General features: G+C 39.5%; 1 protein-coding gene across 1 annotated transcript in view; it reads left to right on the top strand.

Moving 5' to 3' along the window:
* The window catches only part of OPHN1 (oligophrenin 1), a 363,857-nt gene that overhangs the window by 263,773 nt on the left and 73,129 nt on the right, over window positions 1–26,955 (top strand). The window contains exon 16 of the mRNA XM_051827157.2: window positions 22,632–22,716. Within this exon, the coding sequence (XP_051683117.2) occupies window positions 22,632–22,716 (85 nt within the window). The remainder of the gene's footprint in view (window positions 1–22,631; window positions 22,717–26,955) is intronic.

The raw sequence follows: 26,955 nt of genomic DNA, 5'->3' as shown, positions 1-26,955 counted from the left end.
AATTAATTAAAAAAAAAGAAATTATATAAGAGAATTAGGAGTAGGGGATGATGGTGGGACACAAAGGCCAGGGGCCCCACTCATGGGTATCATTTCCAGGGCCGTCCAGACTCCTGGGCAACACTCTATCACCTTGGCCCAACTCTGATTCCTTTGCTCTCAGCAACCCCATCCTTTCTGCTTTTAAATTGTCACCATCTTAATCTTGTTTCCATCTTGGGCTTTTCTTTTGCTGATCAGAATGTACTTTTGGTTTCCTTTAGGATATCTATTGTCTATAATTTTTATCCTCTGACCCCTTGTCTCTTTTTCAAAACTGAATTCACGGTTTATTAAAATCAAGCAATCCTTACAAGCCTGAAATTGTATTCAATGACATCATGTAACTCTATTGTTCTTTATCAAACTTCAGGTAATATCTGATAAAAAAGCACTTGAACGATATTCTAAATGTCTAGTGATTTATGAAACTTCTTAAAACAACTCAAAATGGGATTTATTACATCTTACAGCCAATGTACTGTAGATCTAGTTGGAAAGAGCCTGTCCAAGTAAACATAAGCATTGTATTTCATTGACTCTAAGACTCATAACTTTTTACATTTTAATATCTCTTAAATTGAAATTCATCTCATAATTTATGACCTGTCACAGTAAAATTGGTGATTTTTTTCCTTAATAAAACAAAAGTAATGGTAAAACTCACCATTAAAAATATCTTAGATTTGAATTAGTCATGGTTTTCTAAAGTTTGCAAGTCAGACTGGTCACCTTCGTATACAGAAATCTTCTGTGTCTGCAGTTTCTCTTTTCTTCCCTGATCTTCTAAAGTTGCTGCATTCTTGCATGTTAAATCAGTGTGACAAAAATCCTTCTTGCTGGCCTGTGAGTGACTCCTGCTGTACCGGCCTCTCTCGATTCTTTCAGTTAAATGTTTTTTTGGATAGCTACCATGTGCCAACCATGATGGTAAGTGCTAGAGATAGAAAGATAAAGAGAATTGGACATAGTCTTTGCTGTTTTGATTACAGACTGTTTAAAGTTCATGTTATCTGAGCCAGCATTGTGGCTCAGTCGGTTAAGCTGCTGCCTGAGACATTTGTCAACCCATTTTGGAGCACTGGTTCGAGTCCTGGCTGCTCCACTTCCCATCCAGATCCCTGCTAATATGCCTGGAAAGGCAGCAATGGATGGTCCAAGTTCTGGGGCCCCTGCCACCCAATAGGAGAGTCAGATGGAAGTCCTGGCTTCTAGCTTTGGCCTGGCCAAACCCTGGCTGTTTCAGCCATTTGGAGAGTGAACCAGCAGATTCAAATAAGTAAAAATAAATCTTAAGAAAATTAAAAGTTAGTGTTATATCTTAGTAATATAAATTGGTCCAATCATAGACTAGATCCTTCAGTTGTTCCTGTTGATGTCTAGATTCCTTGAAGTTTCCATTTTCTCCAAGGAAGAAGGCATTGTTCTTGGTGATCATTTAAGGCTCTTTCCAATGAGTCTATAAGGGTGTGGAATAGTTTGGGTTGGCTGCTTGACGATTGTGGGGAGCAACTCGGACTAGACTGTTACTGGAATTAAGACTTATTCTATGCATCTGCTCTCCCACAATATGGCGCTGAGAAGGGAGTAACAACTTCTACGCAGCTGCCTCTCGCCAACTTGAGTGATGACCTGCAGGAGCTGATCCTGCTCCTGATTGGAGGAGAGCAGCGTACTCGGCGTGTGGGTAGCAGAGTTGGGATTGGTGGAAGAGGACTATAAAGGGGGAGAGAGACAACATGCACCAGGAACACCTGAGGAACATCTGAGCAGCCCCCGAGAGAGCCGGCCAGCGGTGTGCCGCTCCCCCGCGGAAGTGGGGAAAGTGGCAGGGGGAACCGCCCTTCCACGGAGGTGGAAGGGTCGGTAGCCAACCCGGGAAGAACCAGCAGCAAACCCGGGGAGGGCCGAGCAGACGAAAGAGCAGCGCAGGGTCCTGTGTCGTTCCTCCACGAAGAGGGGGAGCGACATAATGGTGCCATGACTCGGATATGAAGCCTAGGCAGGGTTTAGTGTCGTTCCTCCACGAAGAGGGGTAGCGACATAATGGTGCCGTGACTCGGATAGGAAACCTAGGCAGGGTTTAGTGTCGTTCCTCCGCGAAGAGGGGGAGCGACAGACGATGTATCATTTGCCACTTTGAGATTTTTCTCTTTAGTGTGTGGATCTAATACATTGCATCTGTTTTTGTCAAACATCCAAAAGAACAATAGCAAGTTCAAATGGAGTTAGTTGCTTTGGGGTTTACTCAGGATTTTCTTTTTATTCATAGTGAGTGATACAGCTCCAGGGAAGATCTCACTGAAAATATGTCAGCTGGCACTTGCTCAAGCCTACAGGATAACTGTTATTTCATCCCGATAGTTCAGTTATTCTCAAAAAGTTGATGTCTAGGTAGAGATTGTTTGTGCAGTATCTGCTTTCTCAGTGTTCTCTTGAATCTATAATCAGCTCACCTAAGGTCAGCCAAGTAACCAACATGCATTCTCCTAGTAGGGTCTTGTCCATACTAAGGTTTATTTCTGGCTAGTAGTTTGATTTAATTTAGTATAGATTACACTAGGGTACTTCCAAGAGTTCATAAAAAATGGAATTAAAATATGTGGGGCAGGCATTCGGTACAGCAGTTAAGATGCCAATTGAAATGCTTGCATCCCATATTGTAGTGCCTGGGATCAAGTCATTACTGTGCTTCTGATCTGGCTTGCTGCCAGTGTACACCCTGGGAGGCAGCAGGCACTGGCTCAAAATACCTGGGTCCTAGCCACCCATGTGGAAGGCCCAGACTGAGTAACAGTCTCCTGGCTTCTGCCTATCCCAGCCCTTCCATCAGTGGATGGATGAACTCTATGTCTTTCTGCATTTCAAATCTAGCTATCTATCTATTTTAAAAATAAAGAAGTTTATTTTTGGTATAAAAAAATCTATGCACAGATTTTTCATAACACATTTTCCATGAACTTTTTGAAGACTCCTATTTAATGGATTTCAAAAATGTTTGCACTGTAATAAGCTTCTCTTAAAATTTTTTTTCCTTCTTGTTAGCAAACTCATACATCACAATGGCTCTTTGTTCCCCCCCACCCCCCATTTCCTGAAATTTGCAGATACGTCGGCCTACAAATATACATCACATACACTTTTAAAGTCAGAGCTAAACAATAATCCTTCTATAACCTCACTCCAATTGAGTAATATGTAATATGAAAATCATGTGTCTTTTGCTGTTTGCCACTTCATACGCCATAGTACACACCTATGGGAGGTGCTCCAAGAAAGAGGAAGTGAAACAAGTAACAACATTGCTAGGAACCATGTTGGCATGCTCAGAAATCTCGTGGTTTTGTTTTGTTTTGTTTTTGACAGGCAGAGTTAGTGAGAGAGAGAGAGAAAGGTCTTCCTTTTCCATTGGTTCACCCCCCAGATGGCTGCCACGGCCTGCGCACTGTGCCAATCAGGAGCCAGGTGCTTCCTCCTGGTCTCCCATGGGGTGCAGGGCCCAAGCACTTGGGCCATCCTCCACTGCACTCCCTGGCCACAGCAGAGAGCTGGACTGGAAGAGGGGCAACCGGGACAGAATCCGGTGCCCCAACCGGGACTAGAACCCCGGGTGCCAGCGCCACAGGCAGAGGATTAGCCTAGTGAGCCACGGCGCCAGTCAGAAATCTTGTGTTTTAAACTGCAAGTGTTCTTGGGATTGTGCCAAGGATCCTTGTTGTTTTAAACAATATGAGATAGACATACCTTCAGAATGAGGACCTCTTGGTAAGGCTCTTAAAAATCTGGACATCATTGTTGTCAGCTTAATATTTTTTTTCTTTTTACCTTCTCCTTAGATCTGACATGGAAGGCATTCATGGAAAAGTATGCCTTCCTAGACTGCATTCAATAGGGGTAGGGCTTGTCAGAGGGAAGAAGTGATTAGTCATTAATAAAATATTAATCATATTGTGTCTAATTTAATAAAAGGCCATTTTAATGTCCATAAATGTAGCACCAAAGAATTAAAGCAGACAGATTTCTGATTTTAAACTTCTCTACTAACAACTCACTCACTCATATGCACACATATGCATACCCACATGCCCAGCTACCCACATAATGAATGCAGTAATCGTTTTAGGAAAAGTTAGCTCTAATCTTAGTCAACCTTAGTAGCAGGTTTAACTCATGAGGACTGTTTATATAAAATGTGCCAACGATGATCCAGTTTCATAGAACTTTTAGTTAGAACCCAAGGAACTTTCTCAGGTCTCTCTGATGATTTAATTATTCTCCCTTTGGCTTATTTATTTTATCCATCAGTGACAGATTGGACCAGAATATGCTTTATTTTGAGTTCAGGGGTCATTTTTTTTTTAGGTTGCCAGACGGGCAGCTAAATTTTTCATCATTAATAAACACAGAATTATATTTGCTAATCTATATATTTCAATGTTATGAATGAAACTGATATTTTCTTTGTGACTTAATATGTGGTCAGTTTTTGTAAGCTCTGTGTGCAGTTGAGAAATGCAGTATTTATTATCCAACTATGAAACTTGATAATATATCTATAAAATCAAGCTTATTCATTATGTAATTTAGATCTTCTACTTTCTTGTTTGTTTAGCTTTATTCTTATTTGTCATGTAATGAAAGGGATGTGTTAAAATATCTTATTGTTAGTGTGTTTCAGTGGTGTCTCCTTGTATCTACTGTATTTCTGCTTTATAAACATAGTTCTGTTATTTGATGTACAGACATTGATAGTTGTTGTGTCTTCCTTTTGATGATGGCTTTGATCATTAAAAAAGTGTCCTTTGTCTCATTTAATGCTTTTTTTACTTTGAGTCTACTTTGATATTGATTCAATTTGCCTAAAATTTTCTTTTTTGTGTCACTTTCCTTTAACCACCTAATCTTCAGAAGGTGTTTTTGGCTTATTCTCTCCTAGAACTGATAACTTTCAAAGACCACCTTTTGAAGACTACTTAGAATGCTTTACCCAAGTTCTTTGATCTACCTTGACAGTTTCTCAGTATTTTCATATACTGTGTGAACTTTCTCTTTCTGGTGGTGATTTTAGATTAATTTTAATTTTGGGCTTTGAGCCTCTTTCTTTTTTTGACAGGCAGAGTGGACAGTGAGAGAGAGAGACAGAGAGAAAGGTCTTCCTTTGCCGTTGGTTCACCCTACAGTGGCTGCCACAGCCGGCGCACCGCGCTGATCCGAAGCCAGGAGCCAGGTGCTTCTCCTGGTCTCCCATGGGGTGCAGGGCCCAAGCACCTGGGCCATCCTCCACTGCACTCCCTGGCCACAGCAGAGAGCTGGACAGGAAGAGGGGCAACCGGGACAGAATCCGGCGCCCCGACCGGGACTAGAACCCGGTGTGCCGGTGCTGCAAGGCGGAGGATTAGCCTAGTGAGCCGCGGCGCCGGCCGAGCCTCTTTATTTTCTTATTAATGCACTTGTTCCACTGTTTTCCTTGTACTTTGCAAAATATGAGTAATAGCTTGCTGGGGGTTGGTGTTTATTTTCCCTCTTACCAGTAATTTGATATTTGGGTGTTCTCTTTTTGTTATGTGGAGAGCATGCACTTATGGCCTTCATGTTTTCCTGATGATTCTATATTCTTTCATGGTGATCATGTTTGGAGACTTAGATTTACATGGCCATCATTTTGCATATAATTAAAATGCTTTGCAAATATTTTAATGGCTACATTATATTATGATAGAAAAAGGAACCATAATTTATCAAATAATTTTCCGCTTAATGAACATTTCCGTTATTTTCCTTTTTTGTGATGACATATTTGTGCATAAGTTAATTCAAGTATATGTGAGGGGGCTTCAAAAATTTCGTGGAGAATGTATATTATGAAAAAACTCTGTGTGGATTGCAAAATGTGTTTGCACCAAAATACACTTATCTTTTAGTTCCATTTCCCTTGAACTTTTTGAAGTCCCCAAGTACTTTGGGTAGATTTTTCCAAAGAAGAATTACTGCCTCAAGGTTGTAAACATTATTAATAATCTTGATGTAATTTGAACCCAGGGAGAATCAGTGGGCCACACATGGCTTTATTTTAAGCTTCTGACTAAGGTGTTCTCTACCATTTTTTTCAGATAGCACACTTCTTTCCTACATATAGATCAGGAACCTGGTCTGTTATAGCTGGAAGGTAGTAGTATGGCTGTTTCTGGTGTTTACAACCATCATACAAAACTATTTAGATATCTCCCACTGCCTTTGATGAAAACATTCATTATTCCATGGATGGATGTTTTATCCACTTGGAATATACATGTGTTTTATTTAGTAATAACAAAAGGACAAGTGATCTTTCCTTCAGCTATCCTTTAGTCTGGCTTATCTGGGTTTTATAATTGAAGAAGCAGGGTGAGCAAGAACCTAAAATACATCTGTCAAGGCCTTAACTGGATTAAACTAATCAATCCTCACATTAGTCAGTACCGTCCTCATGAATTTTATCGGAGCCTGATGGTCTCATTTCTGCCCAGACTTTCTGTTAGTCTCTTATTTTTTTTTCCCTCCTACTTGATCACTTTTATTAACTACAAATAATCAAAGCTGGTCTTACTATTCATACCTAGAATTTTCAGTCATCTATATACATGTGTACATGTATGTGTATGTATGTTTATAATGTTAGTCGCCTAATATTTTCTGAATGAATTGGGACATTCTGGTGTGATTCATAAGTTTTACTTGAATCACTGCAACTTTCTAGTTATTTGTTTTGTTTGTTTGTTTTGGGGGGTCTCTTAATATAATGAAAATAGCTCTCAGTCGAGGTGGTGGTAACAACTTTGACCAAGATATTCTCCATTATTATTTTTACTTCCAATCTTATTATCCATCACATTATAAGACAGATGGCTTAGCAGTCTGCAGACAGTGCCTCCTAAAACCAACCTCACCCTTTGTGATCTTAGATTTTAAATTACAAACTCCAAGGCCTCATCGTGGACTCTATTAATCTCGTTTTGGGATCCAGAGAGATATATTTTATAAAGCTCCCCAAATGACTCTAATGTATTTTGGTACCTGACTGTAGGCTTATTTTTGAGATGTAAAGTTTTAGTGCGGGCTCTACATCAAATCATGGCTTCAGTGCAGCTCTCAAGTGGGCGTCTCTGTGTTAGTTTTAGAGCTTATCATTCTGGCATGCTCCAGTCATATTTCTGGAGTTTTTTTTTTTCTTTTTTTTTTTTTTTTGCCCATATCCTTAATTTTCTAAGCTGTACTTACTGAACAATTCTGTTTCATCCCACTAGTTTGAAATGCTGCTTTTATTGTATATTAAGTTGTTAGATTTACGCAATGGACTTTTCCTAAACTTTCTATTTTACTTTCCACTGGTAACTATTCTTGTAGCCTAGTTAATTGTTTTCATATCAAGTAGCACAAATTCGCCACAATTATTATTTTGAATCATGTTTGTTTTGCTAATTTATTGTTTTATGTCAGTTTTAGAATTATTTTGTAATGTTTCATAAAACATAACCTTGGAATTGTATTAAATCTATGAGTTATTTGGAATCAAGTTGACAACTTTGCAACATTTAATATTTTTCTCCAGTATCAAAATTATTTTTTTTCATTTATACAAGTCTTCTTTTTATGTTTTATACTCTTCTTTAGCTAAGTCCTGAATGATTATGGATATTCATTTCCATGAATATTCCTATGGTACACACAGTACCATTGTTTCCTATTACAATTTTGTATTGTGTACTGCTGGTATATAGGATGTTTGAGATTTTGTGTCTTTGTTAATAGTCTTTGTTGTCATTTTTAGCTTTTTTCAATTGTTTCTCTTATTTTATTAGGTAGACAATTGTGTGATAGATAAATAATAATTATTTCATTTTCTTTATAATAACTTTAACTTTTCCGTTTCTACTCCTTTTTAATGAAATTAGACAACCCAGTGGCTCACCACCCAGCTGTTCATTAAAGTCACCTGGAGAGGTTTTTTTTTTTTTCCAAATATTTATTTGAAAGGGAAAGTTACATAGAGGCAGAGAGAGAGAGGGAAGGAGGGAGGGAGGGAGGGAGAGAGAGAGGTCTTCCATCCACTGGTTCACTCCCCAGATGGCTGCAACCACTGGAGCTGAGCTGATACGAAGCCAGGAGCTAGGAGTTTCCTGGGTTTCCCACACTAGTGCAGGGACCCAAGGACTTGGGCCATCTTGTATTGCTTTCCCAGGCCATAGCAGAGAGCTGGATGGGAAGTGGAGCAGCCGGGATTTGAACCGGTGCCCATATGGGATGCTGGCACTGCAGGTGGCAGCTTTACCTGCTACGCCACAGCGCTGGCCCCTACCTGTAAAGTTTTGAAAAAGACTATCAAGCCTCATCTCCAATGATTCTGATTTAACAAATATAAATGGAGTCTACGTATTGTCGTTTAAAAAAAGCATCCCAGATGTTTCTGGAGGCTAGATTTGAGAATTATGGTTTTAGACACTCTGACTCAATGAAGAGTAATGATATAAATAATAACAAATAGTAATGCCTGATAGCAGGCATATTTTATGGCTTCCAACCTAAGATTTTAGTGTTTCACTGTTGATTGTGATTATCAGCTGATCATTTGAGACAGACATAGTGGTGTATTAGAGGCAACTCAGACTAGCTTACAGGACCTGATGATGTATATTTTTTCTCAATTCAAGTCCATTGGCATCATGTTGACCAGTTGGAAACAGCCAAAGTGGGATTATTCATAACACAGAAATGACAAATCCTACAAATCAAGGTTGCCCTCTTCCTCGTGCTGACCTAGTCATTAATCACTTACCAGCATATCACTATATATTATTATTAAGTTAGGGAAGTGTTCTTTTATTTCTAAACTAGGAATAATGTTCATACTTCGTTATGATTTGTATTTCATTACAGCCACTTTTCAGTCATATTGACAATTACAGCAAAGTTCTAAGTCTTTTATTTCTCAGAGTGCTTTTTCAGAGGGCTGGCTGTATTCTGATTCATCACTGGGTTTCCCTTCTATGGAACTACGCTGACATTTTCTAGACTTAATAACTTTTCATTTGTTCTTTCTATTGAATTATAGTCGAACAGGAAATAAACTTTTTGTTTGTAAGATATTTGTGTGTGCTCTTAGAAAAAATTTTCAGGTCCAAATGTATTGGGAAAAAGGTAAATATTATTGTAATAATCACTGCTGTGGTGAACTGTGGTTTCAGAGGGAGAGTATGGGTGGAAAAGAATGCTTCCCAGATACTAACCTAGAAGAGTAAACAGACTGCATATTTTTCAGGTAATACTCCACAGAGACTGTCTTGTCACAAAGATATGTAGGAGAATTAGGCAAGGGGCCAGCATTGTGGCACAGTGGTTTAAACTACCACTTGTGATGCCAGCATCCCACTTGTGAATGCTGGTTTGACCTGGCTGCTGTGCCTCCAATCCAGCTTCCTGCTAATGTTCCTGGGAAGATCAAGTGCTTGGGTCCCTGCTACCCACATTGGAGACTTGGGTGGAGCTCCTGGCTTCTGGCTTTGGCCTGGCTCAGACCTGGCTGTTGTGACCATTTAGGGCGTGAACCAGCAGATCTCTCTGTCTCTTTCTCTGTCTCTTTCTCTCTCTCTCTTTCTCCTCCTTTCAAATGAATGAATGAATAATTGAATTCTTATGAAAGAATTAGGCAACATAAAGTTGCAATTGTCATTCTTTGAGAAGTAATTAGGTTGCAGAAATCATTATCTTGTCAGTTAAATGTAGACTCAGATGTTTTACAATCAGCTGGACTAAAATCAGTGTGGACAACCCCTTAAGAAAATTAAAGATCCTGAATGGAATGCGTGGCTGGATTGCTGATGACTCTGCTTCCACTGAGAATGGAATAGACCTTGAGCAGGAGCAAGATTTTACTCAGTGAAGGCTGTAATATGCTTCAGAATAAAACAATTATCAATTTACATAAGATTTTTTTTATAATTCCAGTAGTTGAAATGTCGGTTCTTAGAACCAGGAATTCCTTGCCTTTCCTTATTCCAAAAGGATGGACTCCACCTATGGTGTGCTGAGTACTCTGCTGGGAGAAAGTATCAGGTGTACAGAGAAGCTGTGAGACACTCTGTGTAGTGAGTAGCAAGCAAGTATGCACAGTAGTGGCACCAAGTAGGGTGCCTGGTAATCTAGACATTGTTAGGGAAATATAGATTGCGTTCAAGGAAAGTAAAAGTGGAGCATCTTGTGAAATACATTCCATGGAATAGATATTGCGTTTTATAGCAATTACATTGCTCCTGGTTTTTAGATCCAAGTCTATTGGCTTCTCTAATAATATAATAATGAATGCACTGGGGCCAGCGCTGTGGCACAGTGGATTAACACCCTGGCCTGAAGTGCCGGCATCCCATATGGGCACCGATTCTAGTCCCAGCAGCTCCTCTTCTGATCCAGCTCTCTGCTATGGCCTGGGAAAGCAGCAGAAGATGGCCCAAGTCCTTGGGTCCCCGTACCCACCTGGGAGACCCAGAAGAATCTCGTCGCTCCTGGCTTTGGATCAGCTCAGCTTTGGCCATTGCAGCCATTTGGGGAGTAAACTAGCAGATAGAAGACCTTTCTCTTTCTCTCTACCTCTCTCTGTAATTCTATCTTTTAAATAAAAAGAAATCTAAAATAATGAATGTACACTTACAAATATTGTATCCCTAATATTAATTTTTTTTGTTTCTTATGCTTTTGTGGGGGAAATTACCATACCCATTTGGTTAAAAAGTACTTTAGTCTTCCAATCTCAAACCAATTAATCTAGGCCATAAGGTATGAAATTCCTTGCTTGTATCTGTAGCCATTGTTTATTCTTCTCTGTAGTCTTGGAATCATAAACATCCTTCCTCCTGATCTGGACTAATTTATTTATTTTTTGTTTTTTGAAAGATTTATTTATTTGAAAGAGTTACATACAGAGAGAAGGAGAGACAGAGAAAGAGAAGTCTCCCGTGTGCTGGTTCACTCCCCAGTTGGCCGCAATGGCCAGAGCAAGTGCTACACCATCTGAAGACAGGAGCCAGGAGCTTCTTCCGGGTCTCCCACGCGGGTGCATGGGCCCAAGCACTTGGGCCATCTTCCACTGCTTTCCCAGGCCATAGCAGAGAGCTGGATAGGAAGTGGAGCAGCCGGGACTCAAACCGGCACCCATATGGAATGGTGGCATTGCATGCAGCAGCTTTACCCACTACACCATAGCACTGGCCCCAGGACTAATTCATTTAGATGTGCTGTTGATGCTATCCTTCCTTTTTCTTCAGGGATATTGCAGTATAAACTATCTTCTTAATCTGTATTTTAACTGTCTCATCCTTAGTGACTCTCCTCACGGCTTATGACATTCCTCACGTCTGAGTGTAAAAAAAAAAATCCACTTTGACCTTACATGCCCCTTTAACTATTCTGCTCTATCCTGTTCCAGACAATCCTCTACAAAGTGTAGTCTTCACCCATAGCTTTCCAAAGTGTGACCTGGGAACCAGATGCATCAGCCTAACCAATGAGCTTGGTGGAATTGTATAATTTCTAGCCCCACTTCATATATACTGAATCAGAATTTACATTGTAGCAAGATCCTCAAGTGACTCCTATGCCCATTAAAGTGTCAGAACAGCTCTTCTACACTGATCCTTTTCCTCAGATTTTCACTCCTCAGTCTACTTCAGCTTCGCTTTTCCCCTTGCTTTGATAAGCATTTCTCAGTATTTCTGTTACTTGAACTCTGCTCTTTCTGACACTGAACATGACCTTGCCATTCTTGCCTCCATAGATTTCTCTAATACATTATCTTCTTTCTCTTCTGCTCTCCTTCCCAGCCTCCTTCTCAGATTTCCTTTCCCTACTTATTCCTTAGATGTTCCTAGAATTTGCCTACAGACTTCTCTTCATATTCTTCCTATGAGTATGCGTATGCTGATGGCCCCCTCATTTCTATCTCCAGCCCAGTCTTCTTGATTCCCTTCCATCTCTATCCAGAGACCTTACACATCTCTCAAAATCCACATGTCTAAAACTGAAGCCGTTTATCTTCTTTCCACTCAGTCCATAATACCAAAACAAAGCTTAACATCCAACAAAAACGAAAATGTTCCTCTTCTGGTTTCCCTATCTTGATTGACCACTGTCAATTTAGATTTTTACACAGAAATATGGAAGTTATCTTTGTTTTTTTTCTTACCTATGAACCTGATGTTTAATCAGCCAAGTCTGATCAATTTTGTCTCCTAGCTGTTTTTTTTTAAATATTTATATTATTTATTTGAAAGAGTTAGAGAGGTAGAGACAGAGAGAGAGGTCTTCCATCTGCTGCTTCACTCCGCAGATGGCCACAACCTGAAGCCAGGAGCTTCTTCCAGGTCTCCCATGTGGGTGAAGGGACCCAAGGACTCAGCCATCTTCTACTGCTTTCCCAGGCCATAGCAAAGAGCTGGATCAGAAGTGAAACAGCTGGGACTAGAACCAGTGCCTATATGGAATGCCAGTGCTTCAGGCCAAGGCTTTAATCCTCTGCGCCACAGCACTGATCCCTCCAAGCTGTTTTAAAAAGCTACTCCATGCTCTGTTCTCAACTCCTGCATTAGACTTTCATTATCTCTCATTCAGAGTATTGCTGTGATCTCCTAACTTTTCCCCCTACCTTCAAGTCTAGTTTACCCAAACTTCAGTCATTCTTAAACCATATTTATAATTTTCACACTGTGCCTGTATACCACTTATATTGTTATTTATTGAAGTTTCAAAACAGATTCATTGGTTATTTTGCCTCACCCGAGAATGTTCCTAAAACAATTTCAAATGCTAATTATGGCTTTATGAATGCAATTTTAAAGTACTGGTTATTTTTCCTGAGTTTACAGAGCACATTATATTATTCCTGTAATCACACAGTACATAAATGAATATGTACTATAAGCCCAGCTTTCTTAATAAGCAATTAGAATTCTTTTTAAAAATGCTGTTAATACATGTTTGTGGGCTACAGTGTGACATTTCGATGCATGTATAGAATGTGTACTGAGCAAAGCAGGGCAATCCATATTTACCCTTCCTTGATATTACTTTATGATTGCAGGCTTGGGGCTTGTTTTTCTATTTGTTCCTCTAGTTTCCCCCTGCCCACTCCCATGCTGTGTAACTCCAGGAACTTACTTCTCCAATCAAAGTCTGATTTGGTTCCCATGATCCAAACTCCCTCTATCCTCTCACACTTCCCAGGCTCCAGTAATCACAGTTTTGTTTCCAGATTGAGGGATTTTTTTTTAGCTGCCACATATGAGGAAGAACAAAAAACATAATCATTGAAATAAAAGTCATCCATATGCTGTAGGTTGGAAAACACTGGTATATAAGAGCTCTTGCTATTTGTTACTCAGTCCCTTCCACTCATCCCTGAAAACACTGATGGCTTGCATTTCACTTATCCATAATCTACCATCACTGAAGACACTGTTTCTGTTACTATTTTGTAGCCTAGACAGTTAGAGCAACTGAAAATAAGAGAAATAAAGGGTATTATTTTGCTATCATTTATTTTCTTATTTTCTTTTATGCAGATCCAAGTTATTAGCCTATATCATTTTCCTTCTCTCTGCATAACTTTTAAAAGTATTTTTTTTTATTTGAAAGAGTTATGGAAAGAGAGAGAGAGAGAGAAAGATATTCCATCCACTGATTCACTCCCCAAATGGCCACAATGACCAGGGCTGGGCCAGGCTTAAGCCAGGAGCCAGGAGCTTCTTTCTTGTCTCCCACGTAGGTACAGGGGCCCAAACACTTGGGCCACCTTCTGCTGATTTCCCAGGCATATTAGCAGGGAGTTAGATTAGAATTGGAGCAGCCAGGACATGAACCAGCACCCACATGGGATGCTGGCATTGCAGGAGATGGCTTTACCTGCTATGCCACAATTCCAGCGAAAAACTTCTAACATTTCTTGCCAGACAGGTCTTCTAGTGACAAATCCCTCAATTTTTGTTTATCTTAGAAAGTGTTTCTCCTTCACTTTTAAATGATAATTTTAATGGGTACAGAATTCCAAGTTAGCCTTATTTTCTTTTTCTTCTATTTATTTTTTAAATATTTATGTATGTATGTATGTATGTATGAGTGTATTTGAAAGGCAACATGGAGCTGAGGGGAATGAGAGAGAGTGGGAGAGAGGGAGAGAGGGAGAGAGGGAGAGCGGGTGAGAGGGAGAGACAGAGACTTTGTCTATCCAATCACCGGTTCACTCATCAAGTGGTCGCAACAGCTAAGTCTGGGCCAGGCCAAAGCCAGCAGCTCAGAACTCCCGCTATATCTCCCACACAGGTGGCAGGGGTTCATAGTACTTGGATTATCACCTGCAACTTTCCCAGGCATGTTATCAGGGAACTGGATTGGAGGCAGAACAGCCAGGACTTGAACTGGCACTTTGATACGGGATACTGGTGATAGCTAAATCTGGTGCATCACAACACTGGCACCTTTGTAAATTTTAGAAAAATAATAATTACATATGTATATTAATGTTTGATTTGTGTATAGATTATATAGAGATTCAGGCAAAATCATTAATATAACTATCACTTTTGCAACTTCATTTTTTGTGGTGAGAATATTAAAAATTATGCTTTTAGAAACCATGAAATATATAATACATTACTATTGTCTGTATTCACTATCTAGTATAATACATTACCACAGCATGTTGCTGTAATAACAACTTCCCAGCCTCTGGTAACCACTGTTATATTCTGTATTTGTGAGTTCATCTTTTTAAGATTTCATATATAAGTGAGACCATAAAGTATTTGTCTTTCTGTGCCACACTTACTTCACTAAACAGATTCCTCTAGGATCATCCATATTGTTGTAAAGGACTGAATTTCATTTTTTTTTTTAGATTTATTTTTATCAGCTGCACTGATCTGAAGCCAGGAGCTTTCTCCGGGTCTCCCACGTGGGTGCAGGGGCCCAAGGACCTGGGCCATCTTCCACTGCTATCCCAGGCCATAGCAGAGAGCTGGATAGGAAGAGGAGTAATCAGGACTAGAACAGGCACCCATATGGGATGCCGGCGCTTCAGGCCAGGGCTTTAACCTGCTGCGCCACAGTGCCAGCCCCTGAATTTCGTTCATGAAGGCTGTATGCTATGTGTGTATGTATGTGTGTGTGAGTGTGAGACATGTTCCTTATCTATTCATCTGATGATGGACACATAGATTGATCTTGGCTATTGTGAATAATGCTGCGATGATCATGGAGTACCAAAGTCTCTTAGACATACTGATTTCAATTGCTTTAGATTTATAGCTAGAAGAAGGTTTATGACCTCATACCATAATTCTATTTTTAGTTTTTTAAAGAGATTTATTTTATTTGAAGGCAGTGTTATAGAAAGAGGTCATACATACAGACCGAGATACACACACACACACACACAGAGAGAGAGAGAGAGAGAGAGAGCACGAGAGAGATTACTCCCCAAATGGCTGCAATGGCCAGATCCAGGCCAGCTGATGCCAGCAGCCAGGAGCTCCATCTGGGACTTCCTCATAGGTGACAAGGGTTGAAGTACTTGGGACATCTTCTGTCACTTTCCCAGGTGCATTGGCAGTGAGCTGTATTGGAAGTAGAGCAGCCAGGTCTTGGTCCAGTGCCCATATGGGATGCCAGCATCACAGGCAGTGGTGTATCCTGCTATGCCACAATGCTGGCCCCTATTTTTAGTTTTTCAAGGGGCATCATACTATTTTCTAAAATAGTTGTACTAAATTTACATTCCTACCAACACACGCAAGAGTTCCCTTCTCTTCACAACTTTTTCAACACTTATTGTCATTCATCTTTTTGATAATAGCTATTCTAACATGTGGAATAATATCTCATTTTGGTCTCAATTTGTATTTCCCTCATGATTAGAGATGTTGAGCATTTTTTCTTATACATGTTCACCATCAATTTTCTTTTAAGATTTATTTATTTATTAGATAGTCAGAGTTACACAGAGAGAGAAGGTGAGTCAGAGAGAGAGAGAGGTCTTCCATCTGCTGCTTCACTCCCCAATTGGCTGCAATGGCTGGAGCTGCGCTGATCCGAAGCCAGGAGCCAGGAGCTTCTTCCAGGTCTTCCACGTGGGTGCAGGGGCCCCAGGACCTAGGCCATCCTTTACTGCTCTCCCTGCTCATAGCAGAGAGCTAGATAGAAGTGGAGCAGCTGGGACTCGAACCGGTGCCCATATAGGATGCCAGCACTACAGGCGGCAGCTTTACCCACTACGCCACAGCGCTGGCCCCTTACCATCAGTTTTTTAAATACTAATATGTAAATCTCCATTTTATCTGTAAATTCTAATCACAAATAGAACATAAAATTCAAATAAAGGCAGCATTTACAATACCGACTTCAAATATTCAGGAAAAAATTTAATAAAAATATTCAATAACTATACAAATTTAGGGAATTATTGAGACAAAGATCATCTAAGTAAATAGAGAAGCATATTGAGTTTGTGCTTTGGAAATTTTTATTTTTTAATAGTAAATATAACGTTAAAATTTAATGCATCATATAGAAATTCAGCATGCATTCTTCCTTTTAAGTTCAAAGTACAATGCCTTATGAATATTTGTATTATACTTTTGTGATGGAAGATGACAGCAAGAATAAGGTATGAGATTTAGATTTTATTGAATATATTTTTAATATTCCAGATTTTTGTGGCCTATTACCTTTTACTAATATTTACTCATTAAATGACATTAAACTCTCATGATATATTACCTCCATTTCACAGATGAGGAGATTAGGCTGAAGTTAAGTTATTTGTCCAAGTTTATATAGCTAGTAAAGGGCAGAGCTGTTGGCCACTCAAGGAAACTTTTTTTTTTTTTTTTGAAAAATACCTGTTCAGATTTTTACCCAGTTTTAAATTGAGTTGTTTCCTTGCTATTGAGTTGTTTGAATTCCTTATATATTTTGAATATTAGCCCTTGTCAGATGTACTCTTTGCAGATACTATCTCCTAATCCATGAGTTGTCTGATCACTACATTGTTTCCATTGAAGCACAGAAGCTTTTCACTTCAATGCACTCTCATATATCTCTTTTTGCCTTTGTTCCTGGTACTTTTGGAGTCCTATTCAAGAAATCATTGCCCAGACTGATGGCATGCAGGATTTCTTCTGTTTTCTTCTAGAAGTTTCGTAGTTCTGGATCTTTAATCCATTTTGTGTTGATTTTTGTGGGTATGAAATAAGGATCTAATTTTCTTCTTCTTTGCGTGGATGGGCTATATTCCCAACACGATTTATTGGAGAGAAAGTGTTTTCTCATTTGTGTGTTATGGGAACCTATGTTGAAAATCAATTGATAATAAATAATTGGTTTTATTTCTGAGCTTTCTTTCCTGTCCTACTGGTCAATATGCCTGTTTTTTTATGCTGTTTAATTACAATAGCTTTGTAATATATTTTTTAAAGATTTTTTTGTTTTTATTTATTTGAAAGATAGAGTTACAGAGAGAGGCAGAGAGAAAGAGACAAAGCTCTTCCATCCGCTGGTTCACTCCCCAGATGGCCACAAAGGCCAGAGCTGCACCGATCCAAAGCCAGGAGCCAGGAGCTTCCTCCGTGTCTCCCATGTGGGTGCAGGGGCCCAAGGACTTGGGCCATCCTCTACTGCTTTTTCAGGCCATAGCAGAGAGCTGGATGGGAAGAGGAGCAGCCAGGACTAGAACCGGCATTCATATGGGATGCTGGCGCTTCAGGCCAGGGCGTTAACCCACTGTGCCACAGCGTAGGCCCCTGTAATGTATTTTGAAACCAGAGAGTGTGATACCTTTCAACTTCATGTTTTATTTCTTTTTGTTCAAGATTGCCTTGGTTATTTGAGGTCTTTTGTGGTTCCATAAGAATTTTAGGGTTGTTTTTACATTTATGTGATAAATCCCATTGGAATTTTGATAGAATTTGCACTGAATCTCTAGCTTGTTTTCAGTAGTGTGGATATTTTAACAATATTAGCCCATGAAAATTCAATATCTTTCCATTTACTTGTGTCATCTTCAATTTATCTAATCAAAGTGTTTTATAGTTTTCATTGTACAGACCTTTCACTTCCTGGATGAAATTTACTCCTAAGTATTTTATTTTTTATACTGTTGTAAATGAAATTGTTCTCTTAATTTTTTGTCAGATATTTTGTTGTTACTGTATAAAAACATTGTTGGGTTTTTGTTGTTGTTGATTTTGTACCCTACAACTGTACTGAGTTCATTTATCAATTCTGACAGTTTGCTGGTGGGCTCTTTAGAGTTTTCTATATCTCAAATCATATCATCAGCAAACAGCAAGGTTAACCTCTTCATTTCTATGTGGATGCCTTTTATTTATTTTCCTTGCCTATTGCTCTGGCTTGAATTCTAGTACAACATTGAATAGAAGCAGTAAAAATTGGTGTTCTTGTCTTGTTCTTGATCTTAGAGGAAAACTTTTCAGCATGTCATCATTGAATATGATGTTAGCTGTGCATTTGTCATATTTGACCTCTATTGTGTTAAGGTATATTCCTTCTATTTGTAATTTGTTGAGAATTTTTTATCATGATAGCATATTGAATTTTAATTTTTTTAAATTGCAGAAAAAATATTGGAGGGAGGGAGGGAGAGAGAAAGAGAGGGAGAGAAGGGGAGGAAGGGAGAGAGAGAGAGAGAGAGAGAGAGAGAGTCAGTCTTCCATCTGCTGTGTGCACTCCCCAAATGGATGCAACTGCTGGAGCTGGGCCAATCCAAAGCCAGGAGCCAGGAGCTTCTTCTGGGTCTCCCATGCAGATACAGGGGCCCAAGGACTGGGGCCATCTTCTACTACTTTGCCAGGCCATCAGCAGGAAGCTGGATTAGAAGTAGAGCAGCCGGGACTTGACCTGGTGCCCATATAGGATGCTGGCACTGCAGGTGGCAGCTTAACCTGCTACGCCACAGCCCTGGCCCCAAAATTTACCTTTTAATTTTTGCTTTGATAAGTGACTGTTAAGGAGCATGTTGTTTAGATTCTGCATATTTGTGAGTTTTCCAAGATTATTCTTATTATTGCTTTCTAGTTTCATGCTATTGTGTGCAGAAAAGATACTTGATTTGAATATTAAATTTTTAAACTTGTTTTGTGTCTTAACATGTGATTTATTGTAGAGAATGTTCCAAATGCACTTGAGAAGAATGTGTATTCTATTATTGAATAAAATGTTTTATAAATATCTTTTATGTCTATTTATTCTAAAGTATAGTTGAAGTCTAATGTTTCCTTATTGTTTTTTTTTAAATATTTGTGAGGCAGAGGGACAGATTTTCAGAGATAGCTCCCCTGCACTGGTTCATTCTCCAAGTGCCTGCAACAGCTGAGGCCAACGCTGAGAGCTGGAAGCTCAATCATGCTTTCCATGTGGATGGCAGGAACTCAATTACTTGAGCCAATGCTATTCATAGTGTGTGTTAGTAGGACCCTGGACTCAGAAGCCAGAATTGGATATGAAACCCAGGTATTCATAGTCTGAGCATGTTAAGTAATAGGCTAAACACTTGCCCCTTCTTATTTGTTTTCTAACTAGATGATCTGTCCAGTGTTAAAAATGGGGTATTGGAGTATCCTACTGTTGCTGCATTGGAGTCCATCACTTTACATCTGCTAATGTTTGCATTATAGTTTTAATTGTTCTAATGTTGGGGAGTTATGTATATATTTATAATTGCTATAAGTTCTTGTTGAATTGGTACCCCTTATTATTCTATAATGATTATGTGGTCTCTTTTAAAGTTTTTGTCTTAAATTCTCATTTTGTCTTATATAAACAAAACTACCCCCAATATTTTTTTCCAATTGCTTGCAATTTCTTTTTCCATCCCTTCCTTTTCAATCTATTTGTGTCATGAGAGGTGAAGAGAATTTCTTATAGGCAACATATTCTTGAGTCTTTTTAAAAATCCATCTAGCCACTTGATGACTTTTGAGTAAATAATTTAATCCATTTATTTTCAAAGTACTGATGCTTCTTGACTTACAATGGGCCTACACCCATCTTACATTGAAAATATCGTAAGTGAAAAGTGCATTTAATATTCCTTACAAAACTACAGCTTAGCAGTGTAGTGTGCTTTCTAGTTGTGGCTGTTTATACTCATGATTGGGTGGCTGATTGGGAGCAGCCACTCACTGCTGCTGCCACCAAGTATGAGAGAGTATCATCCTGCATGTTGCTAGCCAAGGAAATGATCAATATTGAAAATTTTGAATATCTACGAATGTATATCGCATTTCATACCATTGTAAACTTAAAAAGTTGTTAAGCCATTTTAAATTGGGGACTATCTGTAATTATTGGTAAGTAAGGACTTACTATCGCTATTTTTGTTCATTGTTTTCCGTTCACCTATAGATTCTGTCTTCCTCTCTTCCTCTCTTGCCATCTTCCTTTGTGGTTTGATGATTTTCTTTTTTTTTCCTTTTTTTAAAATTTTTTTATTTGACAGGTAGAGTTATAGACAGTGAGAGGGAGAGACAGAGAGAAAGGTCTTCCTTCCGTTGGTTCACTCCACAAATGGCCACTACGGCCAGCGCTGTGCCGATCCAAAGCCAGGAACCAGGTCCTTCTTCCTGGTCTCCCATGCGGGGGCAGGGGCCCAAGGAGTTGGGCCATCCTCCACTGCCCTCCTGGGCCACAGCAGAGAGCTAGACTGGAAGAGGAGCAGCTGGGACTAGAACCTGGCGTCCATATGGGCTGCTGGTGCCACAGGCAGAGGATTAGCCAAGTGCTGGATAGATTTTTTTTGCTGTATGCCCTGCTTCTTTTTCCTCTTTGCTTCTTGAATCTGTGGTTTGATTTTTTATGATTAATTTTCAGAAATGCTGTCATTATTACTACAAATATTTCCTCTTTTCCTGGTTATTTTTCTTCTCCTAATAATCCCATCACATATATGTCCCACAGTTCTCAGATATTCTGTTCTTTTTCTTTCTTCTTTTTTTTTTCTTTGCATTTCTGTTTTGGAACTTTTATTGAGAGATCTTCAGACGCATTGATTGCTTCCTCAGCTATGCGCAGTCTACTGATGAGTTCATCAAACACATTCTTCACTTCTCTTACAGTGTTTTAGTTTCTAGAGTTTGTTTTTGATTCTTAGAGTTTTCATCTCTCCTTATATTTTCTATCTCCTATTTTATGTTGTCATTTTATTTATTATATCCCTTAGCATATGAATCATAGTTGTTTTAAATTGCTAGATTGATAGTTCCAACATCTCTGTCATATCTGACTCTCATTCTGATATTTGCTGTGCCTCTGCAAACTGTTTTCTGTCTTCCAGTATACCTTTTAATTATTTGTTGCAAGCCAGACATGATAAAATGGATAAAAGGGGCTGAAGTACACAGCTCTTTAGTGTGACATGTTATGTTTTATCTGCTTCTGTTTACCATTTGTTGTAACTGTAGGTGATAAAAGTTAAACTTCTTCCTAGTTTCCTTGTTTTTATCTCTTTTGAGACTTCTTAAATATTTATCATCTGAGAAGCATAGTTCTTTTAGTCATATTTCCTTGTTATTATAAGGAAGCTCTTCTGATGTAGAGATAAGATGGTGGGAGGGGTGTGTCAGTCCTCCTGTGATTATGAGCTTGTCTTTTAGTGAGATGTGCTGTTGCCCTGTGATCTCTCAGTTTTGTTTTGATTTTCCCCACCTAGCTGGGTCTAGAGTTGACTATTTCCCTTCACCTAGGTAATTTAGTTTCTGATAAGACTGTAGTAAGTTGGGGGTTGGGAAAAATAGTTTCTCTTTAGGGTAGGCCTTACTAAAGAGAAGAGAAAGCTCAAGGATGTGCTTTAAAATGGCTGCTTGCTTGCTTTCTGTCCCTCCTTGAAGCATGGAAGCATGAAGGGATTTCTCAGATTTTTATTGTGAGAATCTAAAAGAGCTCTTGAAGCTAAAATTTACAATAGTGTGGGAATCCCCCAAGGCTATACCATTCCCCTGGAATTTTTAACCCTCAAATTTATATGTATTGAGCCACTAACAGTTTGTCAATTATGAATTAGGTTTTCCTCTTGGGGCAACTGGTTCCCAAGGGGTTTTCTGCTCCCTTGCTTCTGCTCCAGTGTGTTTTGATTCTCTGTATCTTCTGTTTCTCAGCTTTGGGGGCAGTAGTTTGGTGTATGACCTCAGTTTGCTGATGGATCAAGGGAGAGTTGACTTTCAGTTTATTCAGCTTTTTTCTTCTGTGAATGGGACAGATGACCTCACATGCCAGACCAGAATGCAAGGGAAACACCAGAAAACTCAATTTTGTAATGTTCTGGTTTCTTGAAAACTGGAAAGAGTAACCAGCTTTTAAAAAGTCCCAAGTTTTCAATTCTGCAAATATTTTGTTGAAATAATGTTTATTGCGGAGTTATCAAAAGTGATATATCCATTACTCAAGGTAAATCTTATCAGCGTCTTACACATACACAATGAGACACAATGGGATCATGTACTTTTCCTTTGAAAGGTCGTAAATATTAACTTTTCTTTCTTATTTACTTTTCTCAATAGATCCCAAATGCCCAGGAGATGTCGATTTTCATAATAGTGACTGGGACATTAAGACAATCACCAGCTCCTTGAAATTCTACCTCAGGTATGCCTGCTTTAATTTGGGACTTTGATTTTCATGCTTGATTAAATGATTCTGAGTGCTGATTGGAATTAATATGGTCATAGTTTCAGGAGGTTAAGTATGATTGGTAAAGAAAAAGAATGAAGAGAATTTCTGTTGAAGAAGAATTCATTGTCAGACTTTTAATGAATCTGAGAATTTAAGCAAAAGGAGCATGTAAATTATTATTGAAAAAATCTTTTAAGCTATTTTAAAAATCATGCATTTGAAATATTTGAAGGTTTGCACTTTAAAGATAGATTGTCATAATGGGTTCACTAAGTAAAATCATGACTTTTTACAATTCAGCATTGTTAACATGTTTTAGTGGATTACAAAAATTTGGAGACATCAAATTGCATTTGGAAAAAAATATCATGTGTTGGAGTGTGTATGTGTTTGTGATATCATGCCTTAATCTATATAATGGAAATAAAGACAAGAAAACACAACCATAAAAAATTTTGGAGGTAAATGAAGTGGCAGCAGTATGAAAAAAGTTAACATACCAGAAAATTTGGGGATGCACAATGATGATGAATGTATTGTTCAGTTTGTTGGTAAAATTTTATATTATGAAAAAAATGTTTGAGGCATATATTACATATATACACACATAATGTGCATATTTTATACCCATTCATTTCTTAGCATTTTCTGTGTCCCATAGTAGGTACCATATTTTGTATAAAAATGTCTTATTTTCAACTGATGTGCTCTTTAGGCATTAAGATACTTAAACTCAATATTACTAATCTAAAAATAGATTGAGTCTCAGATATTACTGTTAAACAGCTTTCTGCTATAGTATTATCTTAGTTTTATGTAAACACGAATGTTCTTTTTACTGGTAGTATTCATGATGCGTTTGCTAAAGAACAAAGGAACAATTATTAGAGGGTTTATTCTTTGCCAGGCCCTGTGCTAGTTGCTCACATAGACAGTACTATTGTCTCTTCTCTCCTAATAACTGTACTGTAGGTGCCATTATACAGATGAGGAAACTGAGATGCACCTCTTGCCCCACTAAGTAATATCCGTAGTCACAGCTAGTATTATTTGAACCTAACTGTCTCTGACATCTTCTTCCCCTACATCCAAGGACTGTGGACTTTGCTTGGGCAATTTAGTGAAGACAGGGAACAATTTAGAAGACTCAGGGTAATGAGAATTGTGGGAGCAAGTGATTCTATGTCTCTGGTCTCCTTCAGAGGAGTAAAAAAATTCAAATATGTATATAAGTTAAGGCCTTTCTCACATTACTTCATTCGTACCTCATCTTGTAATAAACAAGGCAGACCTTTTGTGAAAGGAAGATTGTGCCCAAAACTGTGAGTGGGCAACATCCCCAATAAGGGATGCTTTTCCCTGAGATACTCATACATGGAGCTTGGCTGTAAACTGACAGTCAACACTTTAGATTTCTCTGGGATGTCAGTGTTTTCAGAGTGGGTGTCCATTTGTGTTTTAAGTACCTAAATCACTCCTTGTCTTCAACATTTCCAGAAAGTACTCAAAAAATCATCTCCTCTGTCTCCTGCCTCTTTAACCTTTCTCAGTAAGCTGAATCTTGGGGTAAGCCTTTAACCTAAGTGGTTAAGATGGCAGTTAAGATGCCTGAATTCCACACTGGTATATCTGGTATATCTGGTATATCTAGGTTTGATTCCTGAATCAAACTCCTACTCTAGCTTACTCTAGCTTCCTGCTAATGTAGACTAATGCTGATATGGGAGGTAACAATAATTGCTCAAGTAGTCAGGTTCCTGCCAGCCACTTGGGAGACCTGGATTCAGTTCCCAGCTCCCAAACTTTGGCATGGCCCAGTTTTGGTTGTTACGGGAATTTGGAATGAACCACTGGCTAGAGATCCATCTCTATCTCTCTCTCTCTCTCTCTCTCTCTCTCTCTGCCTCTGAAATAAGAAAATAAATAAATATTCAAATAAAAACTGGTTCTTTTCTCTCTGTATATAAATATCCCCCAGAATTGCATACCTCTAAATCACTAAATCATTCAATAAAAATTTCCTGAGTACCAACCTCCTTTATGCCAAACTGGATGCTAAGCAGTAGGCATGTAGTTGTAAGGAGATATGGTCTCTGACTTTAAAGAAATTATGGTCTAATAGGGACTGGGGTGGGGCTATGAACAGAAAGAGGACAATAACCTTACAGATGTAACAAAATGTAATAAATGATCCTAAGGAAAGGTATAACGTGGTATGAGTACATTTAATAGGAAGACCTAACCTGGTGGAATATTGAATAAAGAGAATGAGGGGGAGCTCTGTAGAAGCCACATCATGCTGAACCTAATTGACTTATTAAAAATGAGGGTCTGAATTTGTCTTTTTTTTTTTTTGACAGGCAGAGTGGACAGTGAGAGAGAGAGACAGAGAGAAAGGTCTTCCTTTTTCCATTGGTTCACCCCGCAATGGCTGCTGCGGCCAGCGCACCATGCTGATCCGAAGCCAGGAACCAGGTGCTTCTCCTGGTCTCCCACACGGGTGCAGGGCCCAAGGACTTGAGTCATCCTCCACTGCACTGCCAGGACACAGCAGAGAGCCGGACTGGAAGAGGAGCAACCGGGACAGAATCCGGCGCCCCGACCGGGACTAGAACCCGGTGTGCCGGCGCCACAAGGCGGAGGATTAGCCTAGTGAGCCGCGGTGCTGGCCTGAATTTGTCTTAAAAAGAGTGAAAATATATTGAAGGATTTTAAGCAGCATATTACATGATATGATTTGTGTTTTTCGGCCAGCGCCGTGGCTCACTAGGCTAATCCTCCGCCTGTGGCGCTGGCACACCGGGTTCTAGTCCCGGTTGGGGCGCTGGATTCTGTCCCGGTTGCTCCTCTTCCAGTCCAGCTCTCTGCTGTGTCCCGGAAGTGCAGTGGAGGATGGCTCAGGTGCTTGGGCCCTGCACCCGTGTGGGAGACCAGGAGAAGCACCTGGCTCCTGGCTTCAGATCGGCGCTGTGCACAGGCTGCAGCGCACCGTTCCTAGCGGCCATTAGGGGAGTGAACCAACGGAAAGGAAGACCTTTCTTTCTGTCTCTCTCTCACACTGTGCACCTCTGCCTGTCAAAAAAAAAAAAATGATTTGTGTTTTTCATTAAAATGGTATAGAGATTAGATTAGAGGAACACAAAACAGAGGTAAAAGGCAATGAGCGGCTGTTGGTTTTGTGCAGGCAAGAGATGATGTTCGTGCTTAGACTCATGGTTAACAATGGAGATTGGTAGAAATAAACATATTGAGGACGTATAGGAAGTGATATTGATGAATTGGGTTTGAGAAAGAGGGAGAGAAATGAAGGGTTGACATTCTTGTTTGTGGCTCATATAACCAAATGACGGTCATGAATTTATAGATTTGAGAAACATGAGAAGACTACATTTGAGGGAGACAGTAAGTTGAGTTTTGAATAAGTCAACTTTGGCTGCCTTTTTAAAAAATATTTATTTTATTTATTTGAAAGACAGTTACAGAGAGAGGTAGAGCCAGAGAGGGGAGGAGGGTTTCCATCTGCTGGTTCACTCCCCAAATGACCACAATGGCCAGAGCTGAGATGATCCAAAGCCAGGAGTCAGGATCTTTTTCTGGATCTCCCACATGGGTACAGGGGCCCAGGCACTTGGGCCATCTTCTACTGCTTTCCCAGGCCATAGCAGAGAGTTGGATCAGAATTGGAGCAGCCAGGACTCGAACCAGTGCCCATATGGGATACCGATGCTGCAGGCCAGGGCTTTAACCCAATGCACCACAGTGCCGGCCCCTTGGCTGCCTTTGAAGAAATTAGGACACTATGATAAGCAGGTAATTTGATATATAGGTCTGAAACTCAGTGATGAGTTCTGGGCTTGAGATAAAATCTTGGGGGTTATTGACCATATAGGTGATTTGAGCCCAGAGCTCAGGTAAGATTGTCTAGTGAGATACTTCACTCCTTCTCAAGTACGCATTTGTAACAAGACATATACTCCCTGCCTGTACTTGTTAATTGCTCCCCCAAGCCTTTGCTGTTTACTCTTATCTCATTGTAAACTGACTCTCACTCCTTTTGTTCCCTTGAACTGCTCTTACCAAGGTCACCACTGACTCCCTCAATGTTGCACACAAAGAGAAATTGTCAGTCTTTACCTTGCTTGACCTTTTTTGCAGCATTTGAAACTGTTACCAAGCCATCCAGGAAACTTTGTCCTCTTGGGTTTTGCTTAT

Source organism: Oryctolagus cuniculus, chromosome X, assembly GCF_964237555.1.
Source record: "Oryctolagus cuniculus chromosome X, mOryCun1.1, whole genome shotgun sequence".
Taxonomy (NCBI): Eukaryota; Metazoa; Chordata; class Mammalia; order Lagomorpha; family Leporidae; genus Oryctolagus; species Oryctolagus cuniculus.
Note: the sequence above shows the minus strand (reverse complement) of the source record. Positions and strands in the feature narration are given on the sequence as shown.